At 35.3% G+C, this 22,955-nt stretch overlaps 1 protein-coding gene across 1 annotated transcript in view; it reads left to right on the plus strand.

Moving 5' to 3' along the window:
• Window positions 1–22,955, plus strand: part of LOC144972685 (neuronal acetylcholine receptor subunit alpha-7-like) — a 218,229-nt gene that overhangs the window by 136,642 nt on the left and 58,632 nt on the right. The window contains exon 4 of the mRNA XM_078914199.1: window positions 20,033–20,238. Coding sequence (XP_078770325.1) covers window positions 20,033–20,238 — 206 coding nt within the window. The remainder of the gene's footprint in view (window positions 1–20,032; window positions 20,239–22,955) is intronic.

The following is a 22,955-nucleotide window of genomic DNA, read 5'->3' on the forward strand; positions in this document are numbered from 1 at the left end:
GTGCTAAAAAATGTCCCCAATTAAGTTGTTTTGAGATTTTCTTTTGGTCGAAAACAATTGAAACTCGTTGGTTAATAAGTTGCACTTCAACATTTGCGGCTATGTGGTCTAGTTGTATGACACTCGCTTTCGGATCGAAAGGTCCTGGGTTCGAGCCTAGCATAGTTGAATCCTTAGAAAAGGCTCTTTACTCACATTTTCTCAGCGTACTCAGGTGTAAAATGAGTACCTGGCCGTCAACAGCGTTGTCTCTGTCGAAAAAATGTAATATCCACTAACAGGCGTCATGTCTCGTTCTCCATGTTTCGTGTTGGTCAGGGACCATTTGCAAAGCGTTTTGAGCACGTTTAATTAAAATTGCGCTATACAAAAGCTCAAGTTTAAAGCTTAACATTTGGTCGAGATTATGTATAAAATTTGATATGCAACATCATGTAAGTAAGTTGGGCTTTAAAAGCTTCAGTCGCATTTTCTGCTGCCATTAAACAATAATTGGTAAATATTTGCTATTATTTCAATTGTTTATATTAAATCATTTATCTCTTTTGTTTCTTGTATTTTCATCTCCTCGTACAATATGCGATCGGTAAAATATCACAGTTAATTATCAATAATTACATGATCATCATTTTAAATGAGTAGATAAGCGTACTCATTTATACACACATGTGCAAAAGTAACTTTACACGATGAGTTAATAATGAGTTTTAAGAGATAAAATTGGACAAATCTTCATGTATAATCATAAAAGTAACCGACATCCAAAGGACACAAGTTGGGTTGCTCTTCTTCTGAAAAAAGATTTTAAGAACTTGCGTTTTCACGATTGTCCCCGTAACATTCTTTATAATTCATTCTGATATTTCAAAAATGTCACCATCCCCGATATGACCCACAGATTGCAATATAACTAAGCATGCATGTGGTCTAATAAATGCTTTTTTTTATGATATAAAATTCTTGACTCTAAAACATCGTTAAACGATAGTAATTTATCGCATAAAACTGTAATGTTACTTTTGCATATATGTATATAACAAACTTACATGTTTTCTCAACGCTTACAACGCTTCACAATGATTAATTCATTTGCCCAGCTGATTTTATGGAACCGTATTTCCATTCCATACAGGTCAAATGACCTGTTAGGTGTCCTTTATGTACGAGTACTTCAACGTGAGGTTCTGAAAGTGCCTCACTGGAATACACAACACCAAGAAAAGATTGTAATCATTGTCATCCATCATGTTGAAGACCACTTTTAATATTTCTTGACTTTACTGTAAGACGGGCACCATACAACCCGACGCTAGTAAACGCCACCAATCACTTTTTGTTGTTTATTTGTGGGGCTCAGTGGCTCATCAGTACGGTGTCTCGTCTCGTCATAATAGTCAAACGTTGTTAAGCTAGTCAGTGGCCAGATGAGTGACTTTGATCGTGGAAAACCATGGTCTCGTCGTTGTGTTCTAGGGTAAGGCAGTTTACACTCATTATCCCACTCCACTCAGGTGTGAATAAGTACTTGGTTATAGCAAATGACGGATATTGTAGGAGTATTAGTACAAATGGACGGCTTACTGGCGACTGATGCTGTATGAAATCTTAATATTTTTCCATATGGCCTGCTGGGGGACAGGAATGAGTTATAACAATTTGATGGGCATTGAGCCTGGTAAATTATATAAATGCTCATATTAGCATTTTATATAAATATTTATCCATTCTTAAAGAGAAGGATTGTTTGAATGTTTGCTTGCGACAACCGTTTGCAGTTTATGCTAGCGACTATAAAGTACAGTTTTAATGACATATTTAATGATAAAGATTTCAGATAATAAATGTCGGAGCCAGCTGCGAGCCTTTATATTTGTTTGTAATATGATATTATGTAGCCAATGATTAAAAGATTAAAGCTGCAATTTTGCTCAAAGTAAAAGTAATACCCTCCACATACACCCTTAAGTATTTTATCATCAAAAATATGTAATTACACTGTCCTTTGTGTCGCTCATTAGGCAAGTATAATGTTGTGCTTTGAGCTATTTTTCAGATTACTGAGATAAAAAATATTCCTGTATTTTGTTATGCAATTTAGAAAATGATTGGTTTTAGACAGCTGTGAAATGTAAGCTGATGTCTAAAGCTCTATGGTTTATTTTCAAGAAGAGAATTGATTTTATACATAATAATCTGGTTTACTTTAATAATTTACATCAAATCTCAATTTGATATATCATTACATTAGTATTGTTGTTCCTAATGACAAGGCCATTATCAAGATCTAACTCATGATGCAATAATACGAGTATAATAATATGATTCTATAATCTTCATTGTCCAAAAAAATGGCAATTTGTAATTTGGTTTACAATGTTGAAATTATAAATACAATACATAGTTAGATACTCAAAAATATATTAATAAAATAATAATATATAAACATCAAAATAATAAATGATGTAAATATCTAAATGAAGATGACGTTTAATACGAGTAATATACTATCATAATTAACCAGCAGAATTTTGACAAATCAAATCACGGGACGAATGGCCCACCTTAGGCCCTCGTGACAAACATAGCTGGTTGTAGTGAATTGGATTCAGTAGTCTGATGTCACGCGCCCGGCAACGGCGGCCATCTTGGTTCTAAACAAAGAAAATCTTTACTTTTTATTCTTCATGCTGGCGAGAACTTTTCATTCCCTTTTCATATGCCTTGTGATCAGAATGTGTAAAAGTCAAAACATGATCAAATTGATGGGTTTTTTTTCCCTCTGGATACGCTTTTAAGCTCGCCGGAGAAATATTTCATACGGCGTCCGCCATTGTTCAGATAGTTTAGAGCCAGTGTTACTAAGTTACCATACGTCATTAGGAAGGAAGTGATGGTACGACTATTGAATCCTATTGATGCTTCCACCTAATGGTCATGTGATCTCTTGTTGCTATGCCTAGGAAGCTATTGACGTGGATGGCTTTTTTAATACAGTGCATGAAAATGACGTCAGCCACTGTATATTTTATTAAAACTACGAGTAGATAGATATATATAGTCGAATAAACATTTCAGTGGTTTTATTTTCGACTCGAAAACATGGACTAATGTATATTTTTCAAACGATGTCAACCGGTGACTAGGAGCTGATGACCCAAGGCCACCCTGAGTACTTGCCTATCACCCGAGGCAAACAGCCCACAGATCCTGAGCATCACTCATAATTGTAACACAGATGATATTTCTAAAAAATGCATAGTGACGTCAGGTGTTGGGATGCAATTCCTTCATAAGTGTGTCGAAATATTGTGATAAATGCTCACTAACTTTGGGACTGAGTAATTTGATAGTTTGGCATGTACATAAGGTAGCTATGGAAAAAAAAAAGGATTTTTCACTTGGTCTTTTCATTTACTGGAAATAAAAGGGTAAAGGGACGAAACGGGCCAAATGGCAGGAAATATTCTGATTGGTTAATGCTATGTGACGGTAAGTTTATTCTTCATGCTGGCTAGAACTTTTTCATATGTCAAGTGATCAAAATGTATAAAAGTTTTAAAAATTAAAAGATTTATAATGTTTTTCTCCTCTGGATACACTTTTATGCTCGTCGGAGAAGTATTTCATAAAGGCGCCCGCCATTGTTCCGATAGTTTAGAACCGGTTACTAAGTTACTATGGGTCATTACGAGGGAAGTGGTATCACGACTGTTGAAGCCTATTGGCGTCTCTCTGCTTTCTATTATTGGTTTAGGACCGCCAGTTTATGTCAATAGTTTTCACCAGTTCTCTCAAGATTATTAACGTTTTAAGTTACACGTAGATTTTACGTTGATACGATTGAGTGGGTGGAGCTAGTGAGTGTTTTTATTAAACACATACCTTTGATAGAAATACCTGTGTAGCTCGCTTGGACAGTCCGAAGGGGCGTGGTTATGTTCTCTTCCACTACACGTTTATTGTCCACTTTTATGTGTGTTATTGACGATTCTTTTAAATCCATTTTTATCAAACTACTGAAAAGCCCGAACTAACACAGGAAAAAATAAGACACCATTCTTCATTTTAATTTTGTTATTTGTTTACTATCAATGAATGCCACCTACCTTTATCCATTGATCAATCTCGGCAAGTAATTTTGACATTACTTGAGGGTAGGAAAAGTGGGGAAAAGTGGGCCTCATAAAAACTTGAAACTGAAGTTCTAAAATTAAGATGAGCTGAACCATGGTTAAATGAGTGACAGATAGTAAATGGGTCATCAATGCTCTAATGTAATCTTGAACTATTTATATTCTATACCGATCTGTCAAATTGTAATACAAAGGGGAGAAAAGCAATGATTGAGATGCAAGACACTTTCATAAAATAGTTTTATAATTTTCAGATATGCCAGTATTTCTGTATTCGTTGGCAGAAATTTAACTTTAACTGAAACCTTTTACATATTTACAGTATCCTGAGGAGAAACATCCCATAATATTTACACGCGAATAACTTTTCATTGATGTCCCATAACCAGTGCTTGACACAAGCACTACCCAAATGAAAGCAACAAATATATCAGTAAAAAGAAAACAAGCAAACAAACAGCAAACAACAAGAACACCGAATCAACAAGACTCAGTGTTTAATTTAGAGACGTTCCCTTTCTCATCACGAGTCATAAAAAATCGGCCACGGTGGTCATTTAGGGTGTCTATTTGCCGCCCTTTACATCTCAATCGTTCCAATCAGGAATCGTCCATCAACGTTGCCAGAGCAAAACATTCACACACAGCTAAAATAAATAAACAAAACTCAGATCATTACGTAATGAACGTGTCTCTCAGGGCAAAATTAACAATTTTTGTGTCGAAATCGAAACCACGCGAATACTTGAATTTAATTCCGATATTTTAAGTGAGGACAGTGACTTGACTATGCGAGACATTTGACAATGTATTCGTTTACTGTTATTGATAGAATGATTGAGTTCGTGTTACAAATACTTATAGATAGTATGCAGATGACGTCACTCAGGCCTTTGTTATTGTTTTTGCCATCCGCGTTTGTGAGTTGTTCTCACTAAACTGTATTAACCTGACTATAAACGTTCATGGTTACACAGAGTTTGTGTGTTGGTCCGTTATACTTCCGGATGGCAATGTTGTGAACTCCTTGGCCAAGCGCATTCTATCTATAACGGACCAACACACAAACTCTGTGTAACCATGAACTTTTATAGTCAGGTTAATACAGTTTAGTGAGAACAACTCACAAACGCGGATGGCAAAAACAATAACAAAGGCCTGAGTGACGTCATCTTCGAACTATCTATATCCCCAGCAAAAATATAGACAGTTTGCGCTTGGCTAAGGAGCTCACAACATTGCCATCCGGAAGTATAACGGACCAACACACAAAACTTTGTGTAACCATGATCGTTTATAGTCAGGTTAATACAGTTTAGTGAGAATTACTCATAAACCCAAATGGCAAAAAAAAAAAGAAAAAAACAATAACAAAGACCTGAGTGACGTCAACTTCGAACTATCTATACATGGGTGGTTTCTCTGAGTCCAGTTTTTAAAAACTCAACAATAGCGTGAATACTATTTAATATTGTTGATCAGACGTTGGCATAGTATTGGCGAATTCCTCATAAACCAGATATCAGAATTATGAACATTTATGCAGGAGATATTCCACAAATTCATTATACAAGTACTCAATGTGATTCTCAAAGCTTCACTTATACACCGAGTAGCGGGCCATATGCAATCAAATGTTCATTAAAAGTGCCGCCTGTTCTACTCCCGTTTAATACAAGCACTCTGCAAAATATGTCTCTTTTTATAACCAGGTACTCATTCACACTTGAGTCGGTTTAACTAATGTAGCAAAGGACACAACTCATGATCAAGAGTTTCACACTCATTATAATTGTTCCGGTGATTGGCCAAGCTCAGCATCGCTTCCCTTTTGATAGAGGACGAGGCACCTACCACTGGCACAATCATGTCACAGTTGTATTGAGATACAGACACTGGGCAATTCTTGAGTAATCCAAAAACTAATAATGAAAATAAAGTTTACAAGTTCAAAATCAAATCACGAGTAATGAAAAATGAATAAGAAAATATGACCATTTACGATGGATGTTTTCTCGAAATATCACTAGATCTAGTAGTAATTATTTCTCTTAGTTTCCTGAAATAATGTATCGATCTAATGGAGATGGGTTTATGGTTACGAGTGCTTACTTAGGGTACCAAAAAGTCTTAGTGTCTGGCTGGGTCTGGCACGTATTCTACTTTGGCCGATAAGTATGTTTGACTTAATCCCAACTTTGTGGAGATTGGCCACAAGATAGCCTATGTGGCATCCCAAGCGTCCTCAATTCAGCTTGACTTACACGTCCTGGACACTTTTTTATAAGTCTCCCTCTTCCACCTCCCACCCCCTCCCCCCAACAACCTATTCCCCCTTATATACCCAGCTCCAATCAGTAAACGACGATCTTGCAAATTGTGCCCCATCCAAATCACGCAAATAAATGGATAGTTTAGTCCTGACTACCTCTTCAGCTTTACCTCCCCCTCCCTCCCTCCCCTCTCCTCTTGTTCACAATTCTCTCTTTAAATGAAGCCATTACTGACTCTCTCTCCCACCCTTACCGTTAGATACGTAGTTAATATAAGAAAGCGTTACGTTTAAAGCACACAAACGGCTGCAAGAGACACAGAAATCTCTCCAAAAATCAGAATGCTGATTGATAGAAATATATTTTTAAAATTATTATTTTACATCAATAGTGACTTGATTATAGAAGACATTTTCTTTTTCCCGATAAACCGAAGCAATTTTACACCCAGGGTAATTTGAACCCATTTTTTTCAGAATCTTAAGACGTAATACCTTTTGCTTATCAAACTGATATTTAAGATCTATTATTTCGTTTTATCGCTAAAATAGGTGAGATGAACGATTCATGTCTTTCTCCAAAAAGTTATTTTTAGATTTTTTAATTTTAAAAAAAACATTTGTAATATTAATTTTTGATAGAAACAATTTTATGTTAGAAGACCCATAGCAGCAATATATATATATATATATATATATATATATATATATATATATATATATATATATACATAATATATATATATATATATATATATATATATATATACACATATATATGACAATTTTGTAAAATTGAAACTCCACATCGGTATCAAATTTCTCATGACAAAATGCCGTCTTTCAAAATAACATCATATTAAAAATAATTTGACGCGAACGTTGGCTTGGAAAATTAATCTGTACGATAGATATCGTTTTATTGTAACAAATCTGCATCGTAAATGCTGCCGGCCACTTTTATCAACTAACGTCAGTGCTAGAATTCCTTCGTACTCTCAGAGAACACCTTAAAAAAATTTGGACATAAAATATTAATTTAAAAGATCGAATGATTGAAATTTCAAATTTCGAAATATGCTGGACGAGTTTTCTGGCCAAATTAAAAAAAAATAGTGTGCTTTTTTTAGTTGGTTTGTTTAAGAGTAACACACACACACACACACACACACACATATATATATATATATATATATATATATATATATATATATATATATATATATAATAGATGTAGATAATTGCTTAACACGACTTAACTAAAGACTGACATTTCATGTCATTTTAACTTTATAATCACCCATTGTCATCTGGTTCATCCCGATATAAAACTGTTCCGGGGCAATGGGTCTCTTTATCGGATCTTACTCTCCGCTAAATTATATCCTATCATTTCATCTTACCTACATCACAATTTTAAAATCTTGCACCTGTGCATGCTCATAATTATTACTTTCTCTACATCTAAGTTAGCACAATTAGAAGAGCTGGGACATAACCATTGAGATCGTCGGCTGATTACTTTCGCTTTAACGTGAATGTCGTAAATTACAATAATAATAATAATAATAATGATGATGATGATGATGATGATAAATAATAATAATAATAATAATAATAATAATAATAATAATAATAATAATAATAATAATAATAATAATAATAATAATAATAATAAATATTATTAGCATTATCATCATCATCATCATCATCATCATCATCATCATCATCATCATCATAATCATCATCATCACCATCATTTTTATCATCATAGCATCTTATCTACACTACAATTTTAAAATCTTGCAATTAATTTACACAGCGCGCTGAATCCACATCCTGCTTTAAAACGCTACACAAAGACAATAGTATCACAAAACGCAAATAATAGATGTCTACTCAAAAGCCTGCCTGAAAAGAAATGTTTCCAAAAGTTTTCTAAAAAGGGCGTCGATGATTGAGTCTCATGTGATCATTAGTTTAAGTGATATAATATGCAGCAAGTAGGGAAAGCAACAACTCTGACCCAAGTGGTGTTTTATTCTTAACTCTCTCCTTACCGATCACTTTCAGTATTTTCCCAAAATGGCAGGCTTACCTAGTAGCTTTAAACTACAAAAAAGCTCTCCATAAAACAGAATTATGTTCTTACTAATCAAACAAAGAACATTCTTCAAAGTTTGTGATGTACAAAATAAATCTGAATAAGAAAACATGTACTATTATGTCGTAACAAATGTGATGATTTAGCTCTAGGTGGTAAGGATAGGGTTAAGCACAGAAATTTGTTCAACACTTGGTGATGCAATTTGATGACAACCAAAAAATACTCGTAGAATTATTAGAAGACACCGCAAAAACGTTCTCTGACGCAAATGATATGCTCTTTAATTCGTGCACGGAAGCCACAGGACCCCACGTTGTTCTTTTCTTCTACTGACTTTTTGGAGATCAACTTCCCTCTTGCCATTTAGGACAAACATCAAAAATCCGAGAGGGGGGCTTCAGATATTGCACAATGTCTCACGCTGATAGCATCTATCGTTCCTCCTTTTTCGGCGGAGTGCGAGTAACAGTCAAAGTTATTGCTTTAGACGAAATGAAAGAAAACCCCAAATAAATTATCCAAATTATATCCTGTATTTTCCCCAGAAGTAACATTAGTGAGTCTTAGATTTATATCAGTACTTATAAGACCAAATAAGCTCTCATCTCCATTTAGATCCATGACACCAGGGGAGTAAGGTCGTAAATCTGTGACTCTCTCTAGGTCTTGATAACCAGACAAATAAGATTAAGGCTGGACTATGGAATTGGTTGGAGGGTTTTTGGTTTATAGTGGAATACCAAGGATTGGCTTTGCTATAGCGTGATGGGGCTAAACTGACAAACTTTGACAAAATATTTTTTTTTTCATTTTGGACAGATTGATTTTTCTTCAAATAAGCAGCTGTCGATTTGAAATGACCCTTACCAAACAATCACAATTAATGACATGAAGCTTCAACGGAGTCTCAGGTTAGAGAGTTTCTTGGCAAGTTGAGGGCCCTTATACTTGGTTGATATTTGAATGAAAGTTTTCATGCCGAAATCACACCAAAAAATATTTTTGGTTAGATTCAGGCAATAAAGTGACGAGGTGGTGCGGAAAAGATAAGAAGACGATGAAAGATGGGAAGGGAGAGAACTTCTCTACGTAATGACTAAACGTCTTTTTACATTTTGGCCAGAAAACGTTCACTTCGTATACAATAAGACGAACACCGGCTTGTCAAAAAAAAAATTCTTGAGGCCGATTTGTTCTTTAATTCTAATTTGTCTATAAACAAATGCAGGATATTTAAAGGTATGTTGACCTTTGAAACACTTAATGGTTATGATTATAAACCATGATTTCTATGTCCAGAATGCATAAATATATGTTCTGTCATTGCATAGCAGAAAAAAATCGAGGGTAGATGAGGGAGGAAGACGTTGTGGAGGTGGGGTTAGAAGAAAATAGAAGATGATTGATAGGGAGGATTTATAGGGCAAAGCAATTTTAGTAAAATGGATGACGACATTGTTTTATTGCCCAATTTGGTGAAGTTGGGGCTTTGAGAAAAAGGGAGTGAAGTGTGATTGGTATAAATGATTTCTTGACACAAAGAAATGCTGGCAATTCTTTAGATGAGTTAGAGTATATTGGTAAACTCTTTTTTCTATACTGAATCTATCGATACTGTATCCAATTTTTGACAGGGAGAGGGGAAGCGAGAGGAAGGAGAGAGAGAGAGAGAGAGAGAGAGAGAGAGAGAGAGAGAGAGAGAGAGAGAGAGAGAAGGGGCACATTTATGATTTATTGAAATTATATAATTTGTAAAATAATAACGATATCAGTTTAAGAGATAAATCACCAATACCTTTTGGGTGGGAACAAAGATTCCATTAAAAACTTTTAAGAAATATAAAGAGAAAGTATTTCAAACTATTAGGGTTTTGCCTCAACCACTTGGCTCTACAAATATTAATGGCAATAAAATGTATTCTTGTATTGCATATTTAGATATTGATTAAATTTTGGAATAATTTACTTACTAAATGCTCAAAATTTCTACGATTTTCGATACATAAATACTATGAATATTACTTTTTAACTTTAACTCATTACTTGTTGAAGAATCCACGGAAATGCGCTATATTACAATTATATGGTCATGTTTGCAAAATGGCGGTGTTAGTTACGTTTGACAAATTTAGGTATCGATATTTATTTACTTGAAAAGTTGTGGAAGATTTTAATGTTCATGTGTACCACTGAGCCAAATAAAAATATTAAATTTAAAAGATCAGAAGTCTAGGATCTGAATATTATCGGATATTATCTTCTGAGAGAGTCGAAAATGGTGTAGACAATCTACACTTTTTTATATTTTCAAAATCCTACTCTTTTGATAACAAACCCTTGGCTTTGGATTATTTTTCCATTATTTATCCCAAAGAAATCGATGAAAAGTAGATTTGATGTTCCACAATTTATTTTCAAAGTAATTAAATATTGATGTCTTTTTATATCGTATATTATAGAAAAGGACCTTTGGGCAAACTGTTTTATTCCTATTTCATCTGACTTAACTTTCGATCTTTTTAAAAAAAATTGATATGAAAATTGCAAAATCCGAGATCATTCATCGTCTCAACATTTTAACCTGTTTTGTCACGCCCACATCTAGATTTCCGTCATATGACTGCCAACTATCTATTTCTCATCCAAGTTTCAGTATGAGATATTTTATTTGAATGTCACTTCCAAATAATTTTGAAGTCTTGAAAATTATGGAAACTCGTATATCAAAACAAGCTCCGAGAGAGCCCTTTTCTTGGGTTCTGAAAAATCTAGTTAGAGACATGGTTGAGGAAGATGGATTTAATCTGAACTTGTGTTCTGGATACAGACCATTATAGTCTTACTTTTAGCATACACGATGTTGTGGTAGATCACAATAATTGTAATCATTAAATCAACATCATCGTCTCATTTACATTATGAATATGTGCAATCGTAAATTTACAGGAAATTCTTTAAAAAGAGAGAAATGTTTTGTTTGCTTCAAGACTAATTATTTTATGGCAAATCCAATGCTGTAAAGAATGTCTGCCAAGGTACGATGCCACTCGTGTTAAGTTCACAAAATCTGTGTTAGGTTTGGTCTCGTGGTGCTACCAAAAGGAGCTTATAAGAAATACCTCTTTACAAAAGAAATGAATAAAATAAGATAACTCAGTGACTCCTGATAGACTTTGTATTGACCCGTTCTTACCAAACCAATACATTTTAAATATATAGTGCCTTCGTTGATGGGGTTGATGCTTAAAATCTGTTAGGTTTTTGGATCACGATTCAAATTGTAAAGGAATTACCTTTCTATCTAAAACAGGACAATTCATAATGGAAGATGGGAAGGATTTGTGCTTCTAGTAGGGTGATGACAAAGCGCTAAGAACTCGATTATTGAAGCAAATGTTAAAAATGAATAGAATTGAAATGGAGTCCATAATTGACAGTGGTTTATCTGGTTTAGATTTTTTTTAAGTTCAAAGAAAGCACTGTTATCTTAGTCAAATTAAACAAAGCTTATAGACGATGTTCGATTTCTTGATAATCAATTCGATAAACGACATTTAAATTGAAGTCTCAAACAATTAAGTTGGGAGTTGCAATTGTTCGTGATTGCTGTCAAAGTAGTATGAGACAATAACGGAGAGACCAAAGATTTCGAAGCCTATTATATAAGTTCAATATCACAACAGATATATTGCTGAGCATAAATAAAGTAGAAAAGAACAAAATTCGCATGAGAAACCATTCGATGGTCAAACCCTCTTCAGACAACAACAAAAAAATTAATTAAACAGTAATATATCAGGTGATGTCTAAAATGATTGGTGAAAATTGTCAACCCTGCAGTCAATAGTTGTAGGCGCTCTCTACTCGATCAAACAAAGGGATGGATACCCAGCGCAGGTGCCTTCGAGAGTTTTTCATAGTCATTGAACTTCGTTTATTTTACCAAGTCATACGATACTCAATTTCCATCCAGTAGTGCGAGTATCTAGATTTTACGTCATGTTTGTTCTTGCAATAACAATGAACAATATCCGCCACTTCCTGCGGGCAGAAAATAGTGTTCCTTTGAGAAGACTACGGCTGTGTAAAGAACTTTACCGCAAGTCACATCATCGGGGCCATACATTTTACAATTATTGACACCCTTTCAGTCATTGACCATTCTCAACATCGGGGCCAGACATTTTACAATCATTGACATCCTTTCAGTCATTGACCATTCTCAACATCGGGGCCAGACATTTTACAATCATTGACATCCTTTCAGTCATTGACCATTCTCAACATCGGGGCCAGACATTTTACAATCATTGACACCCCCACCTCCTAGTCACTGACCATTCTCAACATCATGGCCAGACATTTTACAGTCATTGATACCCCCCCACCCCCTAGTCACTGACCATCTCAACATCGGGGCCAGACATTTTACAGTCATTGATACCCCCCCCCCCTAGTCACTGACCATTCTTAACATCGGGGTCAGACATATACAATCATTGACACCTTTTCATACACTGACCATTCTCAGCATCGCGTTATTCTATTTACAAACATATTTGTGTTGTTTTTACTTTTTATAAACAGTTTGTACCTTCTACAACTTCTTTTTAACTCAGAGAAAAGCTAAAAAAATATTCTGCCAGAAACAACCATAAGAAAGCTTAGACACACTATATTTTTTTATTCCGGTAACAAATTGTACGGGTATGTGGTCTCGTGGTGTGACTCTCGCATTCGGGTGGTTGAAAGGTTTTTTGTTCCAGTCCCGCTGTAGATGGCGTATACCTGAATCCTTGGAAAAGGCTCTCTACTTCTATTCTCTCGCCGTACTCAGGTACGATGAAAACCTAGCCTTTAACAGCGCTCTCTCTGTCGGAAATAATTAATTGTAATATCGCCTTACAGGCGTCATGTTATGTTAAGTGATGCTGTTGGCCAGGGACCCTTTGTAAAGTGATTTGAGCACGTTTAGTGGACAATACGCTATATAAAAGCTCAAGTTTTTTGTTGTTTGTTGTTTTTAAAATGTTATTCATTCCCTTTGAGTACTTCTGTGCGTCCGCGCGCGCGCGTGTGTGTGTGTGTATTTCCTCTTGGGTTTTTATCTCTCTCTCTGATCCCTTTATTGTTCCAACGACAGTCTTGTTGACGTGCCACACACTAAGACAATGTGTTGAGTTCGCGTGAGGGGGATTTTGAAAAGAAAAGAAAAGACAAAGCTTCTTTTTCTACATTCTATTTTGTGTCTGATTTAAACGGATTTTATACAAATAATCTCCAAATCTAAAGCTAGATAATACCTGTCTCATGACTGTTTTTGACATCTACACATTGATGCTATGTGTTTAGGTAAACTACTCACAACATCCGCCAGCCGAATACAACGTACCAACACATAAAACTATATTAAAGATAAGCGTACGGTTTGTCTTGCGTTGTGTTGTGTTGTGTGTGTCTGTGTTTATGTGTGTGTGTGTGTGTGTGTTTGTGTAAGTGCGCTTGTGTGTGTGGGAGTATGTTTTTCAGCCAAAGTAATTAGTAGTTTAATCGCTTAGAGTCTGATGTCTCGGAGTTCCAGCTCTGTATAAGTTTTCAGCATTATTATTATTATTATTATTATTATTATTATTATTATTATTATTATTATTATTATTATTATTATTATTATTATCATATTATTATTATTATTATATTATTATTATTATTATTATTATTATCATTATTATTATTATTATTATTACTAGTGGATAATCCGCAATATTTACGGACAAATATTGGGTATTAGGGAGAGGCGGTCATATAATATTATAATTATTATACTGCTGTATTGTAATTCTGTGCTCGATGGTCAACTTTTAACAATGGCTTTATGAAACACTTTTGATTTCCAGCCCTATTTTTTAAAAGATTGGATAAAAATATTAACATCAGGGTATCAAGACATATTTAAAATTACGTCATCAATTTATGTCGTGGATATGCTATAATTGCGTAGAATAGATAAAACTCGCAATTGTGGTCAACCGTCATAACGGACTGAGTAATACGAACCAGCAGATATTCTTCTTATTAATTTCAGTCAACAGATGATAAAATTATCCTGAAAGAAAGTAAAGTTTTGCAAGTCAATAAAATTACAGTATGATAATTTTTTTAGAATTGTCAGTAATTCTGTGCTCGATGATATAAATTTTACATTGTCTGTTTAGAACAAAAGTTGATTCCCAACAATTTCTTTTTTATAATAGAATATTATTAGTGTTATCATTATTTTTATTTTTTTGCTATTATTATTATTATTATTATTATTATTATTATTATTATTATTATTATTATTATTATTATTATAATTATTATTATTATTATTATTATTATAAATGAAACATTTAATGCCACCTTACATACACGCGAGCACACGCACACACACAGACACACGCATACACGCATTTATATATATATATATATATATATATATTATACATTTTACTTATTATTGATTTATAGATAAATAAAAACTACAAGAAACCAATACTAGTAAATAGAATATGCTGAAGAGTAGTACAGGGCTTGAAGGGAGAGACAATGAATAGATTTGTTTGAGGGTGTAGACAATAATCTCTGTGTGTCTGTGTTTGTGTGTGTGGGGGGGGGGGGGGCTGGGGGGTGGTGTGATATAGTCTATTGAAATATGGGCGGGGAAGAGGTGGAAAGGAGGGAATGGGAAGGGGAGAGGAGGCGATTGAGATAGATTGGTGCGAGATGGAAATACCAAAAAGACCTTCAGAGCCGTCTGATGTATGTTTCCAAAGTTATTCATGTTTCTCTTGCATCCTACATTGAATAACCGTACCTTTTGCCATATTTCATATCAGATCCAGTAACTCAATCAAAGCTGGAATGAAGCGACCCCCCCCCCCACACACACACACACACCCACCCTCCAAAAAAAAAAGAAATGAAAAAAAAACTTGCGCTTTTATATAGTGCAATATCCGCTTAACGTGCTTCAAGCGCTTTACAACGCGTCTCTGACCAACAGCTACGCACATTACGTTGAACGAGACATGACGCCTGTTTGGCGATATTAGGATTTTTTTTCAAACTGAGACAACGATGTTAATGGTTAGGTACTCATGCTTCACCTGAGTATGGCGAGAGAATGTGAGTAAAGAGCCTTTTCCAAAGACTCAACTATGCGCCGAGCGAGGTTCAAATCCGGTCCCAAAGCATGTGTTATACCACAAGACCACACAGCCACACAAATGATTTATATATATAGGTATAGGCACACACACACACACACACACACACACACACACAAGAGAGAAAGAGAAAGAGAAGAGAGAGAGAGGGAGAGAGAGAGAGAGAGAGAGAGAGAGAGAGAGAGAGAGAGAGAGAGAAGGTAGAGAGAAAGAAAAAGTTGGGAGGACTAGAAACCTACAAGAAGGCGACAAGGGGAGACAAATAAGGGTGTATATTGGTTTAAATGTTCGATGATTATGTTGATGTAGCGAGAAACAAACAAACAAATTATTTAAACGAACAGAGAGATGAGGGTGAGAGAATCGGATAAAAAAAATAAATTCCAACCCGAATATGTAAAAGAAATAGAAGGAGGTAGGATGGAAAGGAGGTTCGCCAATGATTGGAGTTTGTCGTGGAGGATTGAGGCGAGAGGTGCGATGGGCCACAGGAGACAAGGGCAAATTGAAAGGTAAATGAAATCAAAGGGGAGGAGATAGCTGGGAGGAATGATTTGGCCATCCCAACAATAGGGCTAGATTTCCATGGTGCCAAAGTCTGGGAGATGTTTAGCGTTTTGCGTCGTCCAAATTGGCCTATCTGCGATTTGACGTGTGAGCATATTGCTCTTAGACTTACTTGTAAAAATAATCTTTATATCGTTGAAAAGCCTTGTAATTTGACAGATATTTGTTTATATTAATATCAAATAGAATACGTTTCGTTGGTTGTTGTTTTTACAGGAAAAAAAGTATCACGTTTAATTACAATCCATAAAACGTTTGAATCTAGATTTTGCCAGATAGGATAGTTTGTAAACTAAGATAGTCAAAGACTTTCGTTGGTAGTCGTCCGTCTAAGAGCTGTTGATTTCGACGGTTGATTGTTATGTAAAAGTCTAATCTCCGGCTATGATTGGACAAAAGTAAAATAAAAATAGAACGTAGACTGAGAAAAAAAAGAGAAACATAGAAACTTTATATCATTTATAGTGAGCGAGACAAACTATAACCTAACAACGTGTGGTTGTGATTTACCATGACTATTAATGACGAGAAATGACGAATTAGCTGTGTCAATTACCATGAGTTCGCAGTGCTACATCATGCCATGGTGACAAATAAAGCAAGGACTAAGATCCGCGAAATTTAAATAACAAACCGAATGATGGAATTATTATCAGGTTTTTCATTTTTATGTTTTGCGTTTAAGAAAAATATTCACAACATCCTCCCATCAGATGAAACATTCTAATACACAAAACTATTTGTGACCTTAAACATTCACACTCTGATTGATATATTTTATTAATAACCCAGACGCCGATCTAAAAATAATAACAGCAGGCTGAGTTAGTCAACTTCATTTCTTCTATTGATTTAATGGGAGTGGTCTTTTCCAGGTTTTTGTATTAACCAAGTCACCCGTCACATGATTTGTTGCTGTTCAACGATTGAATATTTCATACTTATAAACGTGCTGCTTTGTTTTTGAAAGGCATATAGATATACATATCCGTTGGTCATTTCCAGCACATTTTGCAATGTGACCAATGACCCTAGGACAATGGAAAAATAATATAGACGACCTATATCGTGGACATTAATGGAGGATTTGACGTCACTTGGATCTTGATCATTGTTTTTAGATCTCCAATTGAGTGATTGGTTTTCACTAATGTCCCTCTGACAGACTATAAATGTTAAAGGTAGCACACAGTTTTCTGTCCCTCTGATAGACTATGAATGTTAAAGGTAAAACAGTTTTCTGTCTTGGTACGAGTAATCTTATTCTATATATAAATTTGTTTCTAAATTCGTTTTTTTTTATAAAGATAAAACCCGAAACGTAGACGGTTCTTGTTGATTTGTTATTGAGGCTCAACACATCTCCATTTCCTAAAAAAACGCATGAAGCATAATGAAGTCGACAACAAAAGCATTAGAATAAAAATTAATGAACAACAACGTTTTCTTCTTTAAAACCATAGAGCGTTTATCATATTACCCAAAATGAGTTCAGGCATTTTTGCCCCAATGATTATATAAAATGAAAAACTGATTGGAAATCAAACAATGTCCCATTTCACCATCATCATCATATTCTCGTGGGCATGGAGGTTATTGTTAGGACTAATTACATTCTTAGAACATCGAAAACATCAAGACACATGTCTGTCAGTTTGTTTAGGCCATCAGATTTATATGTGCACGTTAATAATGTGCACTATGAGGTAAAGTTGTATTTTTGTCAAATCGCTTTGTTCCTGGCTCTCTTTCTATAATATTTCTTCTTACTCTTATCCCGTCTCCTTCGCCTTTCCCTCACATTCCTCTCTTTCATCTCTTTTCTCCTCATCCTCCTCCTCCTCCTCCTCCTCCTCCTCCTCCTTCTTCTTCTTCTTCTTCTTCTTCCTCTTCTACTTCTTCGTCCTTCTCCTGTCCTTTTAATTATTCTCCTTTTTCTGATTCTTCTTAATTTAATTCGTATTAACCATTAACCAGTCATATAGAGTATTGTACTGTTGATGCACCACCACCACCACCACCACCACCACCACCACCACCACCACTACTACTACTACTACTACTACTACTACTACTACTACTACTACTACTACTACCACCACCACCACCACCACCACCACCACCACCACTACTACTACTACTACCACCACCACCACCACCACCACTACTACTACTACTACTACTACTACTACTACTACTACTACTAGTACTACTACTACTTCTACCACTACTACTACTCATCGACGCTTTCAATAATTGAGAGAAATCATGAGAGTCAAGTCTTACATTCCTGACGACAACAACAACAACGTTTGTCCCTCAATAGAGTTGGTTGTTGGATTGGCCAAATTGGCTCCTGTTAATTTAGCTAAGAACCACTTTGTCTAGTGTTCTGGTTTCGTTAAACGTCAGAGCTTATGAATAACGTTGTTAGCAATGAAATCTTCAGAATCTAAAATCAAGTAAACGCTAACGAAATGTTAACAAATATTTTTGTCAGAAAAAGTTTACTTCATTTATTGACCCGTTGGGTATTAATATGACCTCACCCACCCCCCTCCCCATCACTTACGTGATAGATATTTTACAAGATGAGAGTCATTTCAATTGACCGATATCTGAAATAAAAGTTTTCTGGTTACAATGAAAAAGAAACCGATTCAAATATAAGTATTATAATTGATGATGAAGCCTCGTCGATTCTTTGTAATTTTTTGTCTCTGACTATTTGACTTTTCTTCATTTTAGTTCGGGGAGATGGGTAGGAGATGATTCGTCTTTGACCTAGTTATCGGCCTATTACATACCATAATTGGTATTTCTATCGTGGACTAGAAATCACTTCAAACTCTATCTGTCGTATTAGGTCTATCGGGCTAGGCAGGCAAAGCCCGGCAAGGCGAGAGTAAGCAAGGCGGCCAAAAACAATTGATGGCTTTATCATCATTCATTTCCCATGAGAGATTCGGTGTGGAGTCGGGTGCTTTGTCAAAAAGTCACCACCGAAATGTCTGAATTACCAGTGGGAGATTTACTGCGATACTATATTATTCATTATCGTCATGTTATTGCTATTATTGTTATATTACAATTATAGAGCACACAGAAAGGGGACTGGTCAAATGGTCATTATTTGTATTATAATAAATTATTGGTTTTGCTAATCTCATGTGTGTCATTTTAGTTCAATGAAAACTCCGTGTTACTCGAAGTGCATGTGTTGAATCTTTGCGTTCAATGAAATGTAAAAGTCTTTTTAGCGTCAACTGTCGTTGGTCCTGGCTGTACGCGTATCAACCTATTCTAAAGATACCAGGAGAAAAGATGATCTAACTAAAACTCAAATCAGCAATTACGGTAATAGTTAAAATTCTACAGATAATTTTTAGGTCTTGAATATCTATACAAAATTAAGAAGAAAGCTAAAGTATCAAATTTCATCATCAATTTTTATTGTCTGAAAGCGAAACCTATCAGTTTTGCTAGGGTATTTTATCCAGAATTATCAGAATTTATAGTCTTTGCTTCCTACCCAAACTATACCGAGCGCTAATTCCCACCTTGAGCAAGTCAACTCACTTTGCAACTCACTGGATTATCCCAGTCTCCTGTTGGAATAAACTCTAAAGAAAAAAAAATCCCCGCGGGGATAAATTAAGGGAATTTTAGTTTTGTTTTTCTTTGCTTTTTATTTTTATCAACCGGTCCACATTTATATGTCTGTTTGTTTCTTTGTTTGTTTTATCAGAATTTGACAATGAGCTAAAGATCACATCCAAGGAAAAACTGTTAGCCAAGAAGTTGATAACCCGCTATGACAGAATGGGCAAGGAGGGGAGACCAGTGGTCAACACCTCGGACGCTGTCAGAGTAGAGTTTGGAATGTCTCTTATACAGATTCTTGACGTGGATATCAAAGACCAGGTGTTGAAGACCAATGTCTGGTATGAATATGTAAGTATGAAATACCCCTTTGAATTCGAAAAAACGGTATTATACGTCCATGTTGCTTGAATTTGAACTTTGAGCTAAACCTAGAATATCTGAGTTATGCTCCTTCATTCAGTAGTCCTTCAGAGCCATTAGGCCAATGGAGCCGGAGTTTATCCCGGTTTTTGTAGCGTGAAACGGATAAAAGCAATTGTTTTCTACCCTTTTGATAGGACGCTAGTCAATCGCAAAGTACTGTCCGCCATGTGTAACAGACCCAGCTACCCATTCACATATAAAGAGGCCTGGCTACCCGTTTAATGTTGTGAACAGATAAAGGCGCATCTGATTAAGAATCCTATGCAATGACATCAAAACACCCTATGTAATTACAAAGTATTCAACAGAATTGAATAGTACAGCTTGAAATAGAGTAAACATAATATCGCAGTTAAGATATTGATATAGAAAATGCTTAAAATACGAAAATGTCTCAACTTGGGTAATCTACTAAGGATATACGATAGCAGAATTGGACGTGTACAGACCGTTTCTCTCATTTATCTTGGTTTTTTTTACCCAACGTGCACATATTAACAGGTCTGACAACCGAATGTGATTATACGCTTTATTTTACATTGTCGTAATAGACACTACGTTGCGACTATTTGAGAGCAACAATGATAGGGAGATTGTTTGGAAAATACTACATCTTTACATCCCAGAAACTTATATAAATCTAATTAAAAAACTATATATCCAAGAAAGCTGCCAAGTAATCCAAAATAGAAAAATGTGTGATTCCTTTGAGATTAAAACTGGAGTGAGGCAGGGATGTCTTCTCTCGCCAATAATATTTCTAACAGTAATTGACAGGATAATACGCAGAACTGTGGGAGATAAAAAAACTGGAATAAAACGGAAGAAGACTCAATAACTAGAAGACCTTGACTTTGCCGATGATATTTATTTATTGTCACAATCCCATCAACATTTACAATAAAAAAAACAGACGACTTGTCAAGGAAGCAGCACAGACTGGTTGAAGAATAAACGCAAAGAAAACAGAGGTGATGAGATTACTAAACTACAACACAAAACCCATCTCAGTAAATGGAAACAATCTGAAGGACGTAGACATATTATTTGGGTAGCATTGTTTCAACATCTGGAGGGACAGGGAAATCAACAAACCTATCACTGAAAAACAAATTCAGAATACACAAAACTAACATAAAAGCAGTCCTTCTGTGAGGCTCGTAAACATGGAGAGTGACATAAACTCCTTGTAAAAAACCACAAATCATATTCGGCATCATATGGTCAAATAAAATCAGTAATAAATACTTGTGGATAAAAGCTGAACAAGAGGAAATTAGCAAACAAATCTCAATGAGAAAATGGAAATGGATTGGTCTCACTTTGAGAAAACCAACAACTAATATTACGAGACAAGCTGTGGACTGGAATCCTAAGGGGAAAAGGAAGGTTGGGAGGGAGGCCAAAGAAAACATGGAGAAGGTCTTGTGAGGAATAGGTGAAGTTGGCTGGAATGTCCTGGGGAGAGATAAAGAAAAAGACAAAGAACAGAATACGATGGAGATGTACTGTTGAAGGCCTATGTTACACAATGAATGTAAAGGATTAAATTATGCCAATTTTTTAATTAGTTTTTTTCCTTTCATTTTTCTGTCTTGTTTTCTCTGGCACTGTTTTATACACACTTTTTCAGAGTAATTCCATTACAACAATGGGCCCATTACAATTTAGTTATCAGACCTGCAAATTAGTACGTGTCGGTTTTATCCGTTTTAATTGGTTAAAAAAAAGCTGAAAAACGAGACGTTCATTGTTAGGGATTTTGCTCTAATTAAAGCTGTAATATTCAATTCTATTGAATACTTTGTAACTACATTGGGTGTTTTGAGATTATTGCATTGGAATCTTAACCAGATTGGCCTTTATCTGTTTTAGAACATTAAACGGGTAGCCAGGCTTGTCCTGTTTAAATCTGAAAAAAAGTAAAGCAATCGTGTAAAGGAACTGGTCACTTTACCACATCATGTCGTTGATCTATAACATTGCCCCACTTAAAGGCAGTCGCTAACCGTTACAATACACATTCTGTCTCAACTCAATCTACTTTCTCAATGGCGTTGACAAAACATCATTAAGATCTCCCCACCTATTTTTAGATTATAACCCAAGTTGCTAATATTATATGGTTTTCGTTAGATCCGATGTTTTATTGAATGCAGGGTGCCATCTGAAATCAACACATTCACTGAGTTCGAGCTTTCGTTGAATCCGGGTAGCACTATGTTATACCAACAGCCAAACTAGGAAGTTGCGGTGCAACTAGAGCGAAAAGATGAATTAAGCAGGATTGAGTCGGAGAAGGAGAATGGTTTTGATATTGATAGAAAATTGGACATGGGAACAGCATTGGAGATAAGGATGAAAGATAAGATAACCATTGTAATGTACACGCCACCAGGTCCATTCGTACTTCTTCATTATATATTTATTCATTCTTCGTTCAATCTATTGATTTATTCTTCCTCTCAAATGCCATTCCAACATAAGTCTCTCTTTTTACACCTTCCTTCCCTAAACCTCTCTCTCTCTCTCTCTCTCTCTCTCTCTCTCTCTCTCTCTCTCTGTGTGTGTGTGTGTGTGTCTTTCTCTCTCTCTCTCTCTCTCTCTCTCTCTCTCTCTCTCTTTCTTTCTTTCTTTCTTTC

The sequence above is a fragment of the Berghia stephanieae genome, chromosome 5 (genome assembly GCF_034508935.2).
Source record: "Berghia stephanieae isolate SIO BIC M18660-M18661 chromosome 5, UCSD_Bste_1.3, whole genome shotgun sequence".
NCBI classification, from domain to species: Eukaryota; Metazoa; Mollusca; class Gastropoda; order Nudibranchia; family Aeolidiidae; genus Berghia; species Berghia stephanieae.